Here is an 18,263-nt window from a genome sequence, read left to right on the forward strand (position 1 = left end):
TTTGTACCTACTGTGACAATAAGACGCCAACACGAGACAAGTGAAAGAAATGGGAAATTTTCTTTTTCTTCCACTCTCACAGAAATAACAACACATTTCCAACAAGACACAATAGATATGTATTAACAAACAGGGCCACAATAAACCTTCAGTGTGGCCAGGAGTTACAATTGCAAACATAATTCTTTGTCTGGCTCAAAGTAAAACAGTGAAGTATATAGTATATAAAGTATATAGCAACAATAAGGAGCATCAATGAAAGAGAACAGATACAAATGAACACGAATTACAATCGTAAAACAAAAGAACAGAGCCAGGGAATTGGTCGAGTGGTTTGACTAAATCAATGCCTTTCCAGAGGTGGGCTAAACATTAAGTTGAAAGCGAGTTTAATGTACAACAACCAAGTATAATATAGAATACACAAATCAATTTCCTGGTATACAAATCCAACCAAACGTCAGCCCTTTGCTGATCTGATACAGTCACTCGAACAAGCCACGACTCAGCTCACCATTTACAACAATACTCATCCCACTTGTTCTTGACCTTGGCACTAGATGGGGTGAGAGGTCAGCATTACCCGGGGGAAGGGAAACGAATTACCAGTCTCCCATGCATTATGTTGATGAAATTTTTATTTATTCAGCTGATTTATGGGTAATATATAATTTGGTATGGATTAGGAACAACAACAATACATGTATTATATCTCAAAATTGGTCTGAGTTTGAACTTCATATATTCAAGCCAAAAAAGTGTTCCCTTGTTGTTATATAACAATCTCGCCATATCTCACACACATAAACTACAAAAACCTCAACACTTCATAGAAATTAAAATTCTCACATAGCAAACTATCTGAAAATGCAGCGCACATTACCAATTTCATAATCACGCAAATTTCTTTAAACAGACAACAGCTATCAAATGCCGCATTTATGAAAATGGGATTTTTCTTTTATTTATAACAACTTCGCTAAATTCAAATTGAATATACATGATACAATATACATTATGTACAAGACAATGCAAAGAGATCGGAATAAAATCTTGGAGTCATTTCTCTCGTTAAAGCCAGACACGCGCATGCACAGACGTGTATACGTGCGCGCCTTCTCACAAACACTCTCACTCTCTCTTGCTTCATGGTACATTATTTCTGCATTTTTTAGTGAGTAAGAACGCCATTCCGTGTGTGCGGAAGTGCTTGCTGAGCTGAACCGAAGACTCAAAAATTTTTCGACAGACACGGCACTGGTTTTCAACAAGGTCAGGAGGAGGAGAATCTTCTAGCGGATGTGAACTTACGTTATGCTCAGATATATCATCCATTTCTTCATCTTTTGCCGAAGTATCACGACAATCGTTGTTCTGTAAATAAGCTTCGGCATCCTTTATACGGTGACTGATAAACAGATGTTTTTCAAACGACGGCCTTACAACGAAGCACATGCCGCATTCCATGCACTGAAATGCATTTTTGTCAGCGTGGTGCGATTTGATATGTTCACGAAAAGACTCGACGCAAGAATCCGCGTACCGACATTTGGAACATTCGTATTTGTGGCCGGATGCAAAGACCTGCTGATTAGCCGGAACAATTTGACCGCTACTGAAGGGAGTAACAGCCCCTGCCTTATCTGACGCTTTCTGCGAAGATTTCTTCTTTCTTTTAATTTTTGAAGGAACCAAATCATAATCTATAGGTATATCACGTTCCTTCTTCAAGAAATATGCGCTTTCACTAAATCCTCCATTTTCTTGACTGCTGCCTTTTTCATTATCCGTACCGTCAAATTCCTTCTTACGAAAATTTTCATTACGTTCACAGTCTTCGTTAAGAAGATCACGAACGTAAACTTCATTTACTTCGTTTTTCGCTGTATTTGTCTCTGTTACGCCTTTCTTCACGCACATGATTTTGGGGTAGATACGATGATCTTTAATTACAAATGGCACCCTTACACTTGTAGAGTTCATCTTTAATTTACTGACCTTGGGTGACAGAACCAAAAGTTTGAAATTTGGATGATTAGACGCGAAATGTTCCTGTACCTTAAACCAGTCCATAGATATCAGCATCTTACACAGATGGCAGCGATATTTGTTATTTTCCAAAGAAACACCAGGTGACGTCTTTAACTTTTTAACATTCGTCGGACCATTCAGCGCGATACTGTTGAAAGTTCTCTTCAAATCTGAATTCTTGTTAGCGGAAACAATTTTTTTTCCATCTTCAATTTTTGTAGTCGATTCAAGTGTCCCATTGATATTATTTTCAGAATTAACTATCTTACTCGTCGGAAGAAGTAGAAGTTTTCCATCTTTTTTCAAAAGTGCATGTTCTTTAGCACAATTTTCACAATACGCTGGAAACCTGGCAGCACCCGGCGAGGAGACGATCAGTTCCTTCCTGCAACTCGAACACAGACGCAAGATATTCATAGAATTAACGGTGAACGAAGCGTTATCCGGTCTGGTACCGTCCGTGTCATCCGAGCTCGCTGGGACGTTTTCGACGACTCTGGAATCTGAGGCCATGGCGCAGAGTGCGGCTTCTGCCTCTTCCGCGTTGGCTTCACACTTCCTTTCGCTCATGTACACATATTTACCTTGCCCTTGGTCACTCACGTCTTTCCGCGTTCCTTCGCTTCCTACGGGCGTACTTTTGTTTAACGCAGTCACAGACTTCGTCTTATCTTGGGGTGTTCCATCAGTTTTGGGTAAAAGTTTCCTAAACTTTGATTGGGGGAGCATTATTCTCTTCACAGTTTTCACGGATGATTTCGGAAGAACCGCTAACTGCATCTTGTTTTGAGAAACGGTATAAATTACTTTAACAACGTTGTTGCCCTGTTTACATTCCGGAGGGATTAAAACCTTGTGCGCGGCCAGAACCGTTTCAGGATTCAACGCTGGGGGAACTATTCCAACCTTCGCTTTCTGACTCCGTGAACAAGTCGCCCAATGCACTGCAAAGTCAGTTTTCTTCTGTGCAAAGAAACTGCATTTACTACACTGATGAACGTAGATTCGAACGGAACGGTCTTTAGAGTGTTTGTTTACGTGAGGTAGGAGCCGAGACTTCGGTATGATCTGGTCGGGGCAAAGTCTGCACAGCTGGTACGAATGCGTTGCAACTGTCTCTAGTCCGTGCGTGCTAACTTTATGGTCCTCTAATGTCTCGACACTGAAGCAGGCAATGGGACACGCGTTGCACTTATACACAGGTCTTACGTGCTGCGTAAGGAGGTGCACCTCCAGGCTAACCGCTGTAGGAAAAAGGCACTTGCACTGCACGCATCTGCAACATTTGTTCAAAATATGTTATAATACGGAGATTTTCTAAAATTATACTCCAGTTTTAATTACATAAAATTAGCTAACTACATAGCGAACACTGCTGTATTTGGCGTCTCTTGAGTTCTGTAATCAGCAGGAGTAATCGGCGTCAGTAAAGAACCGATAACCGGAGTCGTGAAAAATTTTCATTTCTGACGGTCTCGGACACTGATGTTGCATATACTGAAAATGTTTTGTATGACTGCGTCTTTGAAAAGACTATTGGACTTAGAGCCACCGAATACCGTGACGTCTGCTACGTAGATAGGTAATTACATGCGATTAGGACTGTAGCGACTTTTTAGAAAAATCCTGTCATAATGTAATAACACACCACTGTATTATTTTTATCTTGTCAATTTCTTAACAATATATTTAACCATCCACGATACAGTTACTTATATTTTATTTTCATGATATACAAGGTTGTCACGACAGTGAAGATGTCAGTCGTGGTATTCTGCGTGATGATGGCACGTAGTCTTGCAAGTGATTACCAAAGTTTTGGAAAAAAAGTGCGTCATCTTCATCTTCAGGATTAAAGTTTAGTAATGATAAATCAATCCTAAAGATAGATGTGCCATGTTCCTTTGATACACGATTACATGCCAACATAACGCAGAGGGTGACAGTCAATATATTTGATCTCAGTCTCACCACCATTAAATGCCATAATTTGGTAATTAATACAATTAGTAATTATGTTAATGATAAAATTCTACCGCTGATCAAACTAATCAACATTACTGAGTAAACCACAAATTTTTTTGTATTTCATTAAATATTAAATGCAAAGAACATTAAAGAGAACTATATTTTATCTTTACATACAATAAGCCATGAAATCCACTTAGTAGCCTCGGAGGAAAATCATGTGGACAGATGGATACAGCGCTGCTGTTATGAACGATTTCACGAACATAGCGTAAGTATACATGTTTGTGTCTAAGCACCACCACGGTGAACTACGATGGTAGTATTCTGGATTGTGGCACCGTATGGACTTACAGGTTGGTAACAGTGTTTTGGAGGAACATACTGCCTCCATCTTGAGGGACTGTCAGTACCCAGATGACTACCATTGACATATTCAGTGCCATGAGAATCTCAAATTGCACGGTAATCTACAGGGTGGGTGGGAAGTAAGTAGGCATTAATTAATCACTATACATTGGAAATATAGAGGTTATAACCATTTCTCAATGCCTACTTAAATCCCACCCACCCTGTATATTGGATATGCAGATAAATAAAGCGCTACGCATTCTAGACTTTGGCGCCGGTAAGACGCAATTGGTCAGCTTCGTATCCATTACACAGGAAACTGCGTGGCTACAATAGCCAATCTGATATGGAAATAAAAATAAAAAATCCCTCGTCATCAAGCAGATGTTTCGAAACCTCGATCGAAGCCTCGGACGGACGGACCTAACAGAGGACCGAATGGAAGAGGAGAATTGAGGAGGCCGTGGACCGAATACGGAAGGGTGAGCCATAGAAGGAGGAGGAGGAGGAGAAGGGGAAAAGAAGGAGACGGAGGAGAAGGAGACGAAGAAGAAGGAGATACCAGCTAAGAATGCATTAAAAAACACAAGAGTTCTGTAACAGAGGAGAAACTTGTATATACTCATATATGAGTACTTTACCTGTAGCGGACTGACTTGGACATATGGAAGCAGCTGTAGATCATGTGCACAGACAAGGAAGCCCAGAGCTCAAACTCTCGACTGCACTCCGGGCAGATATACGGCTTCGTCTGACTATGAATGCGCTTATGAGCCGAGAAGCTACACGAAGATGGCAAGATGAGGTTACACTTATCGCACTTGAGTTGCAGATCATATGGCAAATTTGAACACAGGAAATGATCCTTCATATATTTAGTTTGTGGTACTTTTCCACACTCATTACATTCCAAGGAACCTAACAAATACAAAATAAAACATGTTTCAGTAAAAGTAATAATAAAAAAATACACAGTTCTCTAAAGAATACATTTTTTATTTATAAACAAAGTTTGTGTTGGTAAGAATTAATGTGTGTATTAATTTAAGCTGCTTCTATTTCAATTTAGAAGTTACTGAACCTAATCCTTCAACGCCAAACTTGGTAAGCCATATGCTGCCAACATCAGAAAGAAATATTGACCTACACAGCATCTTAATTGACCTATTCTTGCTCTTGTTATTCAAAATATAATTATATAGCTTTGCAGATAAGGTTTTTTAAGCAGATAGTACATTTATGTGCCTATTACAAAATTATTTGTTTGCTTTATCTTGAATATAAAACTGAAAACTTGGCATGCTTATTCCTCGAGACCAAGAAGAGAATATGGGAAGTCAAAAATATGGAAAAAAGTGTCTTGAGTTCAAGTCACAGTGAGGATAATTCCTGTAGCTTGGAAACTAATTATGATAGAATAACGGCACAAAGACCAAAATTTTTTTGTTTCGAAGAGATTATATAAACAAAGGCCACATTCCCAAAAAAATTGCCCTCAGTTTGATTTCCAAGAAAAATGGTTTCTATAGCTTGGAAATTAAGCATGAAATAATGGCTCAAAAAACAATTTTAAGCGTAAAGATTAAAATTGTCCTGGGTTGGAGTCTTGGTGACGATATTAAGTTTAGAGATGATAAGATAATAACAACAATTTCTCTATGATACTGAATGATACACTAATTATCAGCGCTACGGCAAGATTTCAAGCAATAAAGACAGACTGATATAAAATGTAAGCGTACGTCAAATTTCCCCGCATTAACAACGTCAGCATTCGGCTAGTTAGTATAAGTGAATAGACCTAACTAACTAACTAACTAGATGGCTTACCGAACTCGAAGGTTCATCACCGAATTAACCAAAGCCCTCCACCGGACCCTGTCCTGGGCCAACAAAATCCAGTCTCCTTCAACTCCTATCTCCCATAGATCCCGCCTGAGATTATCCTCCCATCTACGTCTAGGTCTCCCCAGAGGTCTCTTCCCCTCAGGCTTCCCAAATAGTGGACCCAACCAACCAGATGGCTTACGGAACAATAAGGTTCATCACCGAATTAACCAAAGCCCTCCACCGGACCCTGTCCTGGGCCAACAAAATCCAGTCTCCTTCAACTCCTATCTCCCATAGATCCCGCCTGAGATTATCCTCCCATCTACGTCTAGGTCTCCCCAGCGGTCCCTTCCCTTCAGGTTTCCCAACCAGTACCCGGTGCACACCTTGTCCCATCCATGCGCGCTACATGCCCTGCCAATCTCATTCTTCTCGACTTAATCACCCTGACAATACTGGGGGAGTGAGTGAACTTGCCTGATAGTTCGCTGTCAGGAGTTGAGTTATCAGATCTTGATTCATCAGGCACCTTCTGCAGTTCATCGTCACATCCCTGATTATCGTCTTTTTGTTTTGACGATAAACTCTTTTCACCACCGGACGTGGCTAAACCTGAATGACCCGATGTGGAAATGACAGGAGGAGCTTTATCATTGACTAACTGGCTTTGGTGTTCATTATCTTTGCTTTCTGATGATTGATTATCATCTCTGGAAGTTACTTCTTTTGATTCATTTTCGTGTGAAGCCACCTGCAACGAAAATAATTCGATTACGGAAAAACCGTTTGGTGGACGTGAAATTATGTTCGTTAAAGTGTAAACCTCTGAAAGGTTTGATGCCAGACTACGTGACGTTATGTTCATATTTTTTTTTAAATTTCAATACACAAAATCAGAAAACTGAACCTGGCAAATAATACATTTTTTAGCGCTTCACAAATTGGTGAGAATTACTTTAAAATTTTCAGTAACAACATCAATGTTCCTTGTTCACACTTCAAACGCTACAGCAAGTATTAACGACCCTCTCTTTCTGATTTGTTTTGAAACTGGATGTTCCGAGGAGCACATAATCTACAAAAGACTTTCCTCATGACTCACTGATAACAGCAGATGATGGGTTTCCTAAATTGAAGTAAACTGAATTATAGACGTAGTTACTGAAAGCACAATTACAGAATTTACATTAGTCCACTCTCATTTACACATAAATCTATGTGCAAATTCATCAAAGGGTTGATCCACAAATTCGACTTTTATACATTTTTCCCTAAAGTCTCAAAATAAACATATACAAAAATTTCCTTCATTCCGAGTCCTCCATTCCTGTTTATTACGCACAAAAGCCTGTCTAAATTCCAAGTACCACATTTTCTAGAGCATAGAATGCATTATTTTGCTGATAAGATCTGAAAAATAACAGGTTCATATAGCGAATGATTAATTAATTTGATGAATAAGTTGTAGTAGATGGCTGCTTCCATCATCAGTGATCACCCTGATGACGAAGGCAGCGACCACCTCTGAAACACTCAATTTCTACTATATACGTATTCTCCTTCCATCTATGCTGAGGTCTTCCCTTTTCCATTATGGTTTTTTAACTAAAACTTTGCATTTTTCATCTCGTCCATGTGCGCCACATTCCTCACCTACCTCATTTCCCTTGATTTGGTCATCTTATTAATACTCGGTAAAGAGTCAACTATGTTAATCTCGCTTACAGGTGTTGTATTAGCCGTAAAAATTGTTTTGATGGTACGACGACTACAAAATTCTGTTAAGTTCTACAACAACAGAGTCTTACTGTACGTTTCTGTCGCCAAGAAATAATTTTTTTTGCGAAGTCCTTTTGAATTTCTGACCTTATTGTTTTCGGTTTTGACCGACTCCGGTGGCTTCGGTTTCTGATCGCCTCCTTCGCGAATGAGACGTCCACAGTCGTCCAACGGCATCGGGATGAATGGACCAAGATGCATCTTATCTTTTGGGAGTGGTGACAGCGATACAGCATCTGGTTCCATTTCTACGTCATCATTCTTCTCACTATTATCATCTTCATGGAGCCCACGATTCATCTTCTCTTGTGAGATACCAATATTTTCAGTTGTGGCGTCATCATTTGACTCGATGGAGTGTCCACGCAAGTGAGCCAAGAAAGCACAGCGATTGTAGAACGACACAGTGCGTGCACATTTACAGCAACCGTATGAGATTGTAACGCTACGGCGTTGTATGTGACGCAATAAGCTGGACTCCAGAAGGAATCTGTTAAAGCATCAAAATAAGAAATTGAAATTGTAGGATTAAGAAGAATACAGACATTAGTGCACATGACAGGGGTCACAAAAACTGTTCTGGAGGCACGTTTCAAACGTTGGTAAGAATTTACAAGACTACATGACACAACAACTCACAAGACAGCCATTTTTATACTCGCTGCCATGACAACCTCAAATCTCAGATCAGGATTTCTTAACTCATTGGTATCTCATCAGCTGAGATACCGGATTACATACTTTAAATCAACGGGATTGATGTCTGGGGTCCGATCCCCGATGCGGACACATGAGTTTTCCTCTAGCCTCTGCGTCCAGACCGGATCTGGGGTCCACCCAGCCTCTTATCCAATGGGTACCGGGGTACTTTCCCGGGGGTAAAGCGCGGCCGGGGCGTGATGCTGACCACTCACCCCCGTCTAGTGTCAAGGTCAAGAATGAGTAGGAGCTATACCTCCTCTCCCCGCAAGTGACCTACCGGCGTGTAGCGGGACGGCTTTACTTTTTTACACTTTAAATCTTCCGCAGCAGACCGTAATGTCTTGACTAAAAACTACCTTCGAAACAATCAGAAATAATTTGTGTAAAATAATTATTATTTACCTATGGTCTCCATAGTAACACAGAACAGCTGTTCCTTATTAGGAATAAATGTGGAAGGGAGAACAACAGAAAAAAAGTGGTCAATGATTTTATTAATGTTAGTCTCCGTGAATGATTCAGATCATATTTTCACATCATCACATTAACAGCCTCTGGGATCTTTATATACACCGAGAACGGCAGCGAGCTATGGACTTTAAATTCCCAATAAATTTACATTCCTGAAATGTTTGAAGCGTTATAAAGGATACAGAATTAAGTCAAAAATTTTTTTGTTAAATTATTATGGTAGTGTTAAAGTTAATACCAATCAGAATTTAAAATCTGAACAAAAAACTAACCCACAGACATGACAGGGACACAGAAATGTCTGGATTTGTTCCAAAACATTGAGGACGTGTTCATCCTATGAGCTGTAACATAAAATTAAATTCCGGGTCTCTGTAACGGAAGAATTTAAACACTGGTATTTTTAAACTATTAATTTTCAAAATGAACCAATATTTTATTTTCTACAACAAACAGAACATCATATACATCAAGTGGCTAATTCAATGAGCGATTACTAATATATTACAGTGATAACGGAAGATTTTGTAGGGATGTACGCAAATTACGAGACACTGATGAACAAATTATACGTTCAAGTGACGTTCATTCATCAGATTCAAATAAAACTGAAATCGCCACGGCAATGAAAGTCGATGCCATAATAATAAAATCTTGTACTGCCACTGAAGCGACAATTATGAAATTAATGCAAGATTTAAATATGCAAAATACTTCACTTACTTGTCGTCACAGTCTTTACAGGAGAAGAGCTGCTCGGGGCCGTAATGTTCGCTGGGCGCAGCTGGCGGAACGTACGGAGGCAAGGCTTGCAACAGAAGCTGATCTTTAAGAGAGTTCTGATCATCAGGATGCACGTCTTTGGTCAGACTTTGCGCGTATACAGCTTCCACCAGACTTACTGCCATCTGACAGACATACACCTTTTGTAAACTTACTTGACGTCAAACAACACTTTCATTTTAACATGTTGGCTCCCATGAGGGTAACCTGAGAATTGATTTCAGTACCACAAGAGCCACTGATGGGACACAGGACTATGTATAATTTACTGGAGGGCTCAGTCTTCATGGGGTGAAACGACATTTCCAACGCCACAGCTCGGACAGGAAAGACGTATGAAGTCTGTGAGCGCCACTATAACGTCACTAGAGTGAGGGTACAAAATTTATGTCCATCAAAATTCGCCTGGGAGCCAACGTGTTAAGAAATTAAAAATGGGCATATACAATCTTGAAATAGGTAAATATTCTTCAAAAATAGGAGTTATGATACAACAAGTAATGCTTGAGAAAAAACAGCATAGAAAAAAGGTTTAATCGATCACAATTAATAAGTTATTAATTTAATTTTTCGTGCCCAGTTGGACGAAAAATTACAAGACTTACTTCAAAACAGTTTCAGATAAAAAAAACCCTCTTCTTATCCATAATAAGTTTGTAAACTGAGAAAGACCTCTGCGTTGTTTGGTGGCTTTATAAACACGTAACAAGACGTAGTTACATTTACTGTAAAATAAGTCTTATAGCCCCATTAAGTGAAAATCAGCATTAACTTCCAAGAAGCACTTAAGGCACTATAAAACTGAATTAGACTTAGAATCTACATATTTTAATTGCTTGTTAAAATCCTTTGGAGGGAAAAAATAGGCATCTAAGGTCTGCTTACAAAAAAAAACAAGGAATTACATCACATACACAAAAAGCACCTCTGACGCAAAACAGAGCAAACAAGTTCTCTCTCAGTTTAAGATTAAAACAATGACGTGTGTCGTACACAGACCGACTATCCTGACTGGGGTTTCCCTCAGTCCCTCCAGGCAAATGCCGGGTTAGTAGCCACGATCATTTCCTTCCACATTCTTTCCGATTCATTACACGCTATCATCCTCCCATCTTGAGTTGTTGAAAAAGTGTCATTAAATAAACAATATATAAATAAATAAGTAAAGTTACAATACTTCAGTACACTGGAAAAGAACATTCTTTCAATCTTGGAATTTGTGGCCTTGCGAAGAAGTGTATAGCGTACACCGAGCAAGAAAAAATCACTTGTCACAACTGTGTATGTTCATCAACTGCTCTTACTTGTAAAAATTTAAAATAACAATTTTATTTTATTTCTGTGGGTAGATTCTGACTGAATTACGTCAAATGTGTTAAAAAGATTTTACTGTTGAGAGCAGATAGAACAACAAACAGCACGTACGTGGATGGCACGGTTATATTTATGTATTTTTACTATTTTATTCAGGTTCGTTATGGCAATAAATACAATACAACTGCTAGTTCCTAGTTCATATCCCTCTTACCAAAGCAAGAATACCTTAAAACATGCCATGATTACTTCTTTCTAAACCTCTTCCAATATTCCATTAATAATTATCATATTATCCAATTCGATATTACATAACCTTACCACAATTTCTTAATAACTTATAAATTAAGGAAACAATTAAAATGTTACTAGCATTAACCACTACTTCCCAAACATTTACATTAGAGTCTGGGATGGCGATAATTTTTTCACTGAAAGAGATGATGTATCTTGTTACTGCAGCGAAATGCTGAAAATCACCTACCAAGAATATACAACCATTGAGACGAAATTATCGTATTATTGTGCAATATGAACATTACCGGAATCAAAAATAAAGATTATTTACATTGTGCATCAGAAGTTTTCCATTTAACAGCTGCAATAATAAATCCATTCCTTCCTAATTACTGCATTTGTGGACTTAACCTATACTTAATCACTTACAAAAATACTGCAGTGTGTTTTTCAAGGAGAAATTTTGAAATAATGGACTATCATCCCTTACACACCTCATATATCCAAAATCATCATGCCTTTTGGCAGTTTCTTACACTTTTACAGCTCCAAAAGATGAAAACCATCGTATTTCATAATTTTAAACATTTGTAACATATCACCTTAACCAAGTCGATTTCATTAGTCAAAACTTTAAAAAATACACTTACCTCAGTGTCTTGTGAATCTGCCATTTCCACAGTTTCTCACAGTACGTCACGAACTGAACCCACTGCATCAAGCGTTTTGGTAATAGGCATTCTTTCTAATACATTTCACTAATCCAGTAATAAAATTTACACCTAAAACACTGTATTAACATGGAAACAAACACTTTAACATTTGTAGTCTGCACCACCTAAGAACACAAAAACCCAAAATATCACATTGTTACAGCATAATTAAAAAATTCATAAAAGTATGTGCTTAAATGTCTCATGCTAGAAAACATTCTTATTTATTAATTAAGCTTATGGCTTGTAAATGATACATACTATAATACTAAAATTCTTGTAAATACAGTACAAAATATGATGCTACATAATATTAAGCACTGAACCCAATATTTATTTAAATGCTCATTTCTGAACTGCAGTGATTCAGCATACTTCAAACATTACCTTTCACTGTCTTTGGTATTTATTCTTTTACATTTCTGTGACCAAATATACAATTTGCCTCATTCCTACTTAAACTGTTGTCTAATTTGCACAACTGTGGCAACATCAAAATATGCAATAATCAGTACTGTTCAAGGTACCAGAGAAAGGATGATGCTTTAGATCATTACAGGTAAAAATATGTGTGAGAACTGGGGCATAATTATTAAAAAATAGTGGTATAATAATACATATTGTGCAGTACCTAAATTAGTAACTAAGTAGTACAGGATGACTAACTACAGCTTAAGTTGACCTGTATACAATATATGGCTGATTTCATACCAGTCCTTTAATAAACTTGTACCATCATAAACAATATTTTCTTACCACTGAAAAGTATCATGACAATCATTTGTTTAGACAATATTTTCCCTTGATATTCCTGAACAAAACACATCTGATCATAAAACTCTTATTTTTATCTGCTTTCATACAAATTACAAAGCTATTACGATAGCTTTTGTTTTGCACCAACGCAGATTTTCCTGCTACTCCCACAATGCATTGTGCTCACAACCTCTAATGCTTTGAGAGACACCTGTTGGCGGATTCTTAAAATATTGTGAACTCAGGTTAGGGTGTTTTGTTACGCTGTGGGAGGAAAAGTGCCCTCTGAGGAGGTTGGATTGGGGGGTTGTGAATGAAACCTCATTTTATCATAACAATAAATTTTGCCAAAGTGCTATGTGTATTGCAAGTTGGTCAAACATCTTGTCTTCCCACGTGTTGGTTCTATCAATATTACGTCTAAAAGGGATTATACTAATCCTCACGGTAGTGCTCATTAGGCCTGAACTATAAATGTATGTAAATAAATAACACTATTAATTGAGATAAAAGAATATAAACAAGTGTTTTTATAAAAATTCGAAAATATATAACTTTCCACGACACATTAAAGACATGTGGTAAGACAAATAAAGCAAAGACAATTTGACTAGTCAGTTTACAGTTCATGTTTATAAGGGCGTTAACATTTATTTATACGTTGTTGTCATTTGTAATTATGTTTTAAAAATAATTTAAATTAAATGATGTGGTGTTTTATGTATATTTTGCTTGAGGCAAAAGAAATTGTATTAGAGGCCTACTTCTTGTGAAACATGAATATGGGCTACTGTAATCAAATTTCTTTTTATTTGTCTGTGGAAAAACGTAATTAATTGCACATGACCAAAGTTTATATTGCAATAAATAGGAGCTTTTACATTAACAAGTAACCTAAACTTTATAGGTTAGGAATTTATTTACTTCAGTGTATCACAGTCATGCCATATTCTTTAATTTGTTGCTAAGATTGAACTGTTTCCAGTTTGAACTTGCCCTTGAGAGAAGTATATTTTTGAATAGCAGCAGTATTAGTTTTTAGTGCCTTTGTTAATCCAAGTAAACCTTAAAAATGCAAGTAAAGTTTATGTTATTCGCTCATAAAAGAACTAATGCAAGCAATATGCTGATAGTCTCAACTTTTGATATGCAACATAGTATTTTATCTAAATTGCTTATCATTTCATTGGTATAACTTAACCAATGCAAATATAACCAAAGTTAGCATTGTAACAAACTGATATGACTGAATATAGTCTAGTATAACCCATTGGGTGAAATGAAATCATACATGGAACCACACAGGAGGTATGTAGTACATTATTATGTCTGGTTCAATTGAATAGTCACATTTAAGTGTTAAAATTAATGCAGTTTTAATCAGACATTATGTGATAATGGACTTGAGACATACTAGTGTTAATATTGGTACAGATTCCAATCAAAGACTACAGTTACATTCATTCATCAGGCCTACATTAAATGTTACAAATGTTTTCTGGTTTTGTTAATTTATGTGATTATATTAACCAATTCCTTGGAGCAGACAGCCTTTCTTGGGATGCTTTGTGACTACATTTGTGAGGTTAGAAAATTACATATATATATTTCTTACATTCCTTGGATCTGTAAGACAATTAGATGACAATATACTTTGGAATAAATCATAATACCATGTATATAAAAGTATAATTCAAATTATTACTAGGATTTCACATAAAATGAAGCAAAGGGTTCACATTGTTTCAATATCAGACTGCTCACGAACTGGACTAATGTGTAATTCGCGATATGTTTCACTTTCTTTAACATCTGATTGTTTATCAACTACAAGACAATTTTCATCCTCTTTACTGCGTATTCCACTCTCAGTATCACAAATTCTAATGTTTTTTTAGTAGGTTCCCATGAAACTTAGATTTTTTCAAATTCTGGGCGAAAGGCTAGGATATGCCGTGTTGTGTACTAGTTGATACAATGTTGTTTTAAAAGAAACAAAGGAAACAAGGTCATATGTACGAATAAACATAGGAAATGGCAAGTACAATGTTTCAAGGTCACGTGGCCAAAATAGTGCAACAAGAATCTAACAGATACAGCAGCGATGATTTGAAGTGACGGGTACAGCTGATAAAGGAGGCTTCTCGTTGTGAGTACACTCTGCGTCGAAGGGTGAAGAAGCATGAAATATGACAACCTATAAGTTAAATGAAAGTGAACGTAACTTGTGTCATTATTTAACATCTCAAAGAAGTTTAAGGTATAATTTTAGAGTTGTTTACTCTTTTTAGTGAAGGAAACGAGCGTGAGTGGTGATGTTGAAATACTCTGCAGTTTGACAAGGCCTTTAATCAGATGTGGAAGATACAATCCAAAATAAAAATATGATTTTCACTGATGATTTGTTAGCCTCATAGCTTGTCAGAAAGGTGTATATATTACAGAAATAAATTTGCTAAACCTCAAAATTATGTTCGTAACCTAAGCTGACAGAAGACAAATGAATCTCTACTGACACAATCTACTTGACTGATGAATCTGTGAACTTAAAATAAGGAATAGCGGTTTATCAGTTATGTACAGGAATGTTTCATGTGCACTCATCACCCTGATGATGGATTCAACAAGGACTTACGAAACTTCTACCAGACTAAATGACACTACAACCCAGAAGACAGCGATCTTCAGACTCATTGCCATGAGAACCTCAAATCCTACTGTATTTAAGTTAATTTCCATCTCTGGGGCTTGCACAATCTCCTGTTAAATGGGTACTGGGACTCTTTCCTCACCATTAAAAGAGCCAGGGCTTGAAGTTGACCTCTCACCTCTTATTACCAAGGTCATCACTGTATATCCTCACTTCCTTGTACCTTGCAGTGCTCGATTAACTAGTAGAGATAACAAATGACAAATGTAAGAACAAGGCGATAATACTTACACTGCCCTTCCCACTTTATTTCCTTGTGGATAATGTGGCTGAAGCATGAAGCTGATTTCTTCTTCTTCTATGGCTCTCCGGTTCGTGTTCGGTCCATGGCCTCCTCAATCCTCCTCTTCCGTTCGGTCCTCTGTTAGGTCTGTCCGTCCGAGGCTTTGATCGAGGTTTCGAAACATCTTCCTTTTTACGGTGCAAGGTTGTTAGCCTTGCGACCAACCCCCAACCTGGAGGACCAGGGTACCTGTCTTAGTCTGACCTCTCCCCCTCGACCAATCTGGCTAGGGAGGCCCTACCAGTAGCTCTTGGGGTCACTGAGGTACTCAAGCCCCACCACCACGACAAGGTGCAGGTACCATTAAGTGGGGATGAAGCTGACTGCTTGTCTTTATCTACTGCTGATGTTAATGCTGTATGGAACTATACCTCCACTCCCCTATATAGCTTCATTGAATAGCGCTTAATTAAGAACAGGCACAAATTTACATTTTGTAATGTCTCTACAGGATCATATAATTAATAACAGCTTGCGGAATGTGTTGATCTCAAATGTTATTCACTAAATATTTACTGGAACAAAGAAAAGTTTCCAACAAAAGTCTTAGAGAGAAATGCTTTCACCTCAGGTACAGCTTCAAAGGTGACCTGATAAGACGGACAAAGAATTTTCATGCAGAATTAAACCCAGTAGGCTTCAGAACATTAAGGATGGTGTATGGAATAGCATTTAAAATCTTCGCATCTGAGATTACGTGGACGTACATTTTTTGAAGGGCAAATGGACTTGTTTACTTCAGTTTTTTTTAAAGCAAGACAAAGCCAAACAAGGCTGTTATCAAAGGAATTACCCCAAAACAATAAAGAACAAACCACTAGTACTTGGTGAGAGTTCAGGTCTTCATGGCGATGAGTACGGAGTCTGGTAGGCACGTGGTACGACGAACCAGAAAGCAGCCCCTTCAAGCACAATGGAATAATCGCAATAAATGATAAAAGAGGTAAACATATTTGTAGATATTTTAGAAGAAATATTCACAACAAATTTAGAAGTTAACACTAACTTATGCAGGCAGTAAATTACTTTCTAAAATTAGTAATGGAAGAGTCAATAAGGCCTAAAAATCATTCACGGCTCGAATGCAGGAAGATATTTTGTTCACGATGAAACTAAACGGGCAAAGTCCATTCATCCACCTGATTAAGGTACGCAAAATAGGTAAAGCCTTATGAAGTGTTCAGTTTCGTGGCTAGGTGGCAGCAGCTCCTTATTAATACTGTTGTTTGAAGTGTTCAGTTTCGTGGCAAGGTGGCAGCAGCTCCTTATTAAAACTGTTATTTGTAGTTGTTGATTGTAAGAGACTGAGCGCGGTAACCACCTTGTATGGCAACACTGTGCAATGAATCAACAAGTTTTTAGTTTGTAAGATTTGGAACTACCATGGTACATGAATGTTATAAAATCAACAACAAATCTAATGTAATTATAATAATAAATACACTAGATTAAATCAAGAATATGTAGAAAGAGAGATGATATGCAGGAATAGACAAAGGATGGACAATGCACTGTAGTTGGATGTAATTAACATTGATGCCATGTGGTGTCTAAAAATTCTGAGGGAATTCTACTTTGGCATTCATTGTCCCCTCTGGGCGTTATGGATAAAAAAGTTTCTTTCCTCGAAACCCAAGTACAATAACGATTAACACTTCATGTGGCGAGTGCCCCCTTAAAAAAATCAAAAGAAAACTATGACGTAAAAATCTGGAATGGCAATAATTTGAATTCGATTATGGGCGTCCGAGCGTTCATCTGAATATTTATGTTAATGGCATTTTAAGATGCAATGATTATAATGTTTCTTTTTAGCACATATGTTTTAACCAAATACGTAAATAAGCTGCCAATTACGATGGCTCCATAGAGCCGAAACGCGTTCGGCAAAGTAAATAACTACAGACATTAATAGTGGTAAAGTCGTTGGTCAATGTAACAGCTGCAGTGTATTTTACAACTACTTCTCTTTTCTTTCCTTATGTTTTATGCTACATTATGTAATATTACGATAATTTTTTTAGTCAGCAACACCTTACTATGCCATTTTGTGTCTTTTCTGTTCAGTGTCTACTTGGCAGATGGCAGCACACTCTGTTCATTAGCTGCTGCCATCTCACGTGATATTATGTAATTACGTGTAGTGATGTACTGTGGTTCAAATGTATGACGAGATCATTTTTACATAATTGATTTTAAGACTGGAACGAATTACATTATTCGCCAAACAAAATGGATCAGAGCTTTCTCCCCTGTTTTGAAAGTTCCTGCGTTTTATGGATCTTAAGGTTAGATTAGTGTGCCATGTTTATTGATGCCAGTACTGGCGGATGAT

The 18,263-nt window shown here is 37.6% G+C and overlaps 1 protein-coding gene across 5 annotated transcripts; it reads right to left on the minus strand.

Annotated features, from left to right (window-relative positions):
• Positions 1-95: 95 nt before the first annotated feature.
• On the minus strand, positions 96-16,246 carry LOC147874797 (uncharacterized). 5 transcript variants are annotated; one of them, XM_087343384.1, is made up of 8 exons: positions 15,877-16,246; positions 12,936-15,132; positions 12,117-12,256; positions 9,856-10,040; positions 8,047-8,449; positions 6,658-6,931; positions 4,992-5,268; positions 96-3,307 (listed from the first exon to the last, which is right to left on the minus strand). In XM_087343384.1, exons 3-8 carry the CDS (start codon positions 12,138-12,140, stop codon positions 1,147-1,149), a joined length of 3,324 nt encoding a protein of 1,107 aa, XP_087199510.1. In that variant the 5' UTR covers positions 12,141-12,256; positions 12,936-15,132; positions 15,877-16,246; the 3' UTR covers positions 96-1,146. The 5 variants fall into 5 exon arrangements, with proteins under 5 accessions (XP_087199510.1, XP_087199509.1, XP_087199512.1 ...); XM_087343383.1 differs by having other exon boundaries at positions 12,117-12,304; XM_087343386.1 differs by lacking the exon at positions 12,936-15,132.
• Positions 16,247-18,263: the final 2,017 nt, after the last annotated feature.

This window comes from Zootermopsis nevadensis, unplaced genomic scaffold (assembly GCF_977971745.1).
Source record: "Zootermopsis nevadensis isolate Lab colony 2312 unplaced genomic scaffold, Znev_1.0 Znev_ptg000005l, whole genome shotgun sequence".
Lineage (NCBI taxonomy): Eukaryota > Metazoa > Arthropoda > Insecta > Blattodea > Termopsidae > Zootermopsis > Zootermopsis nevadensis.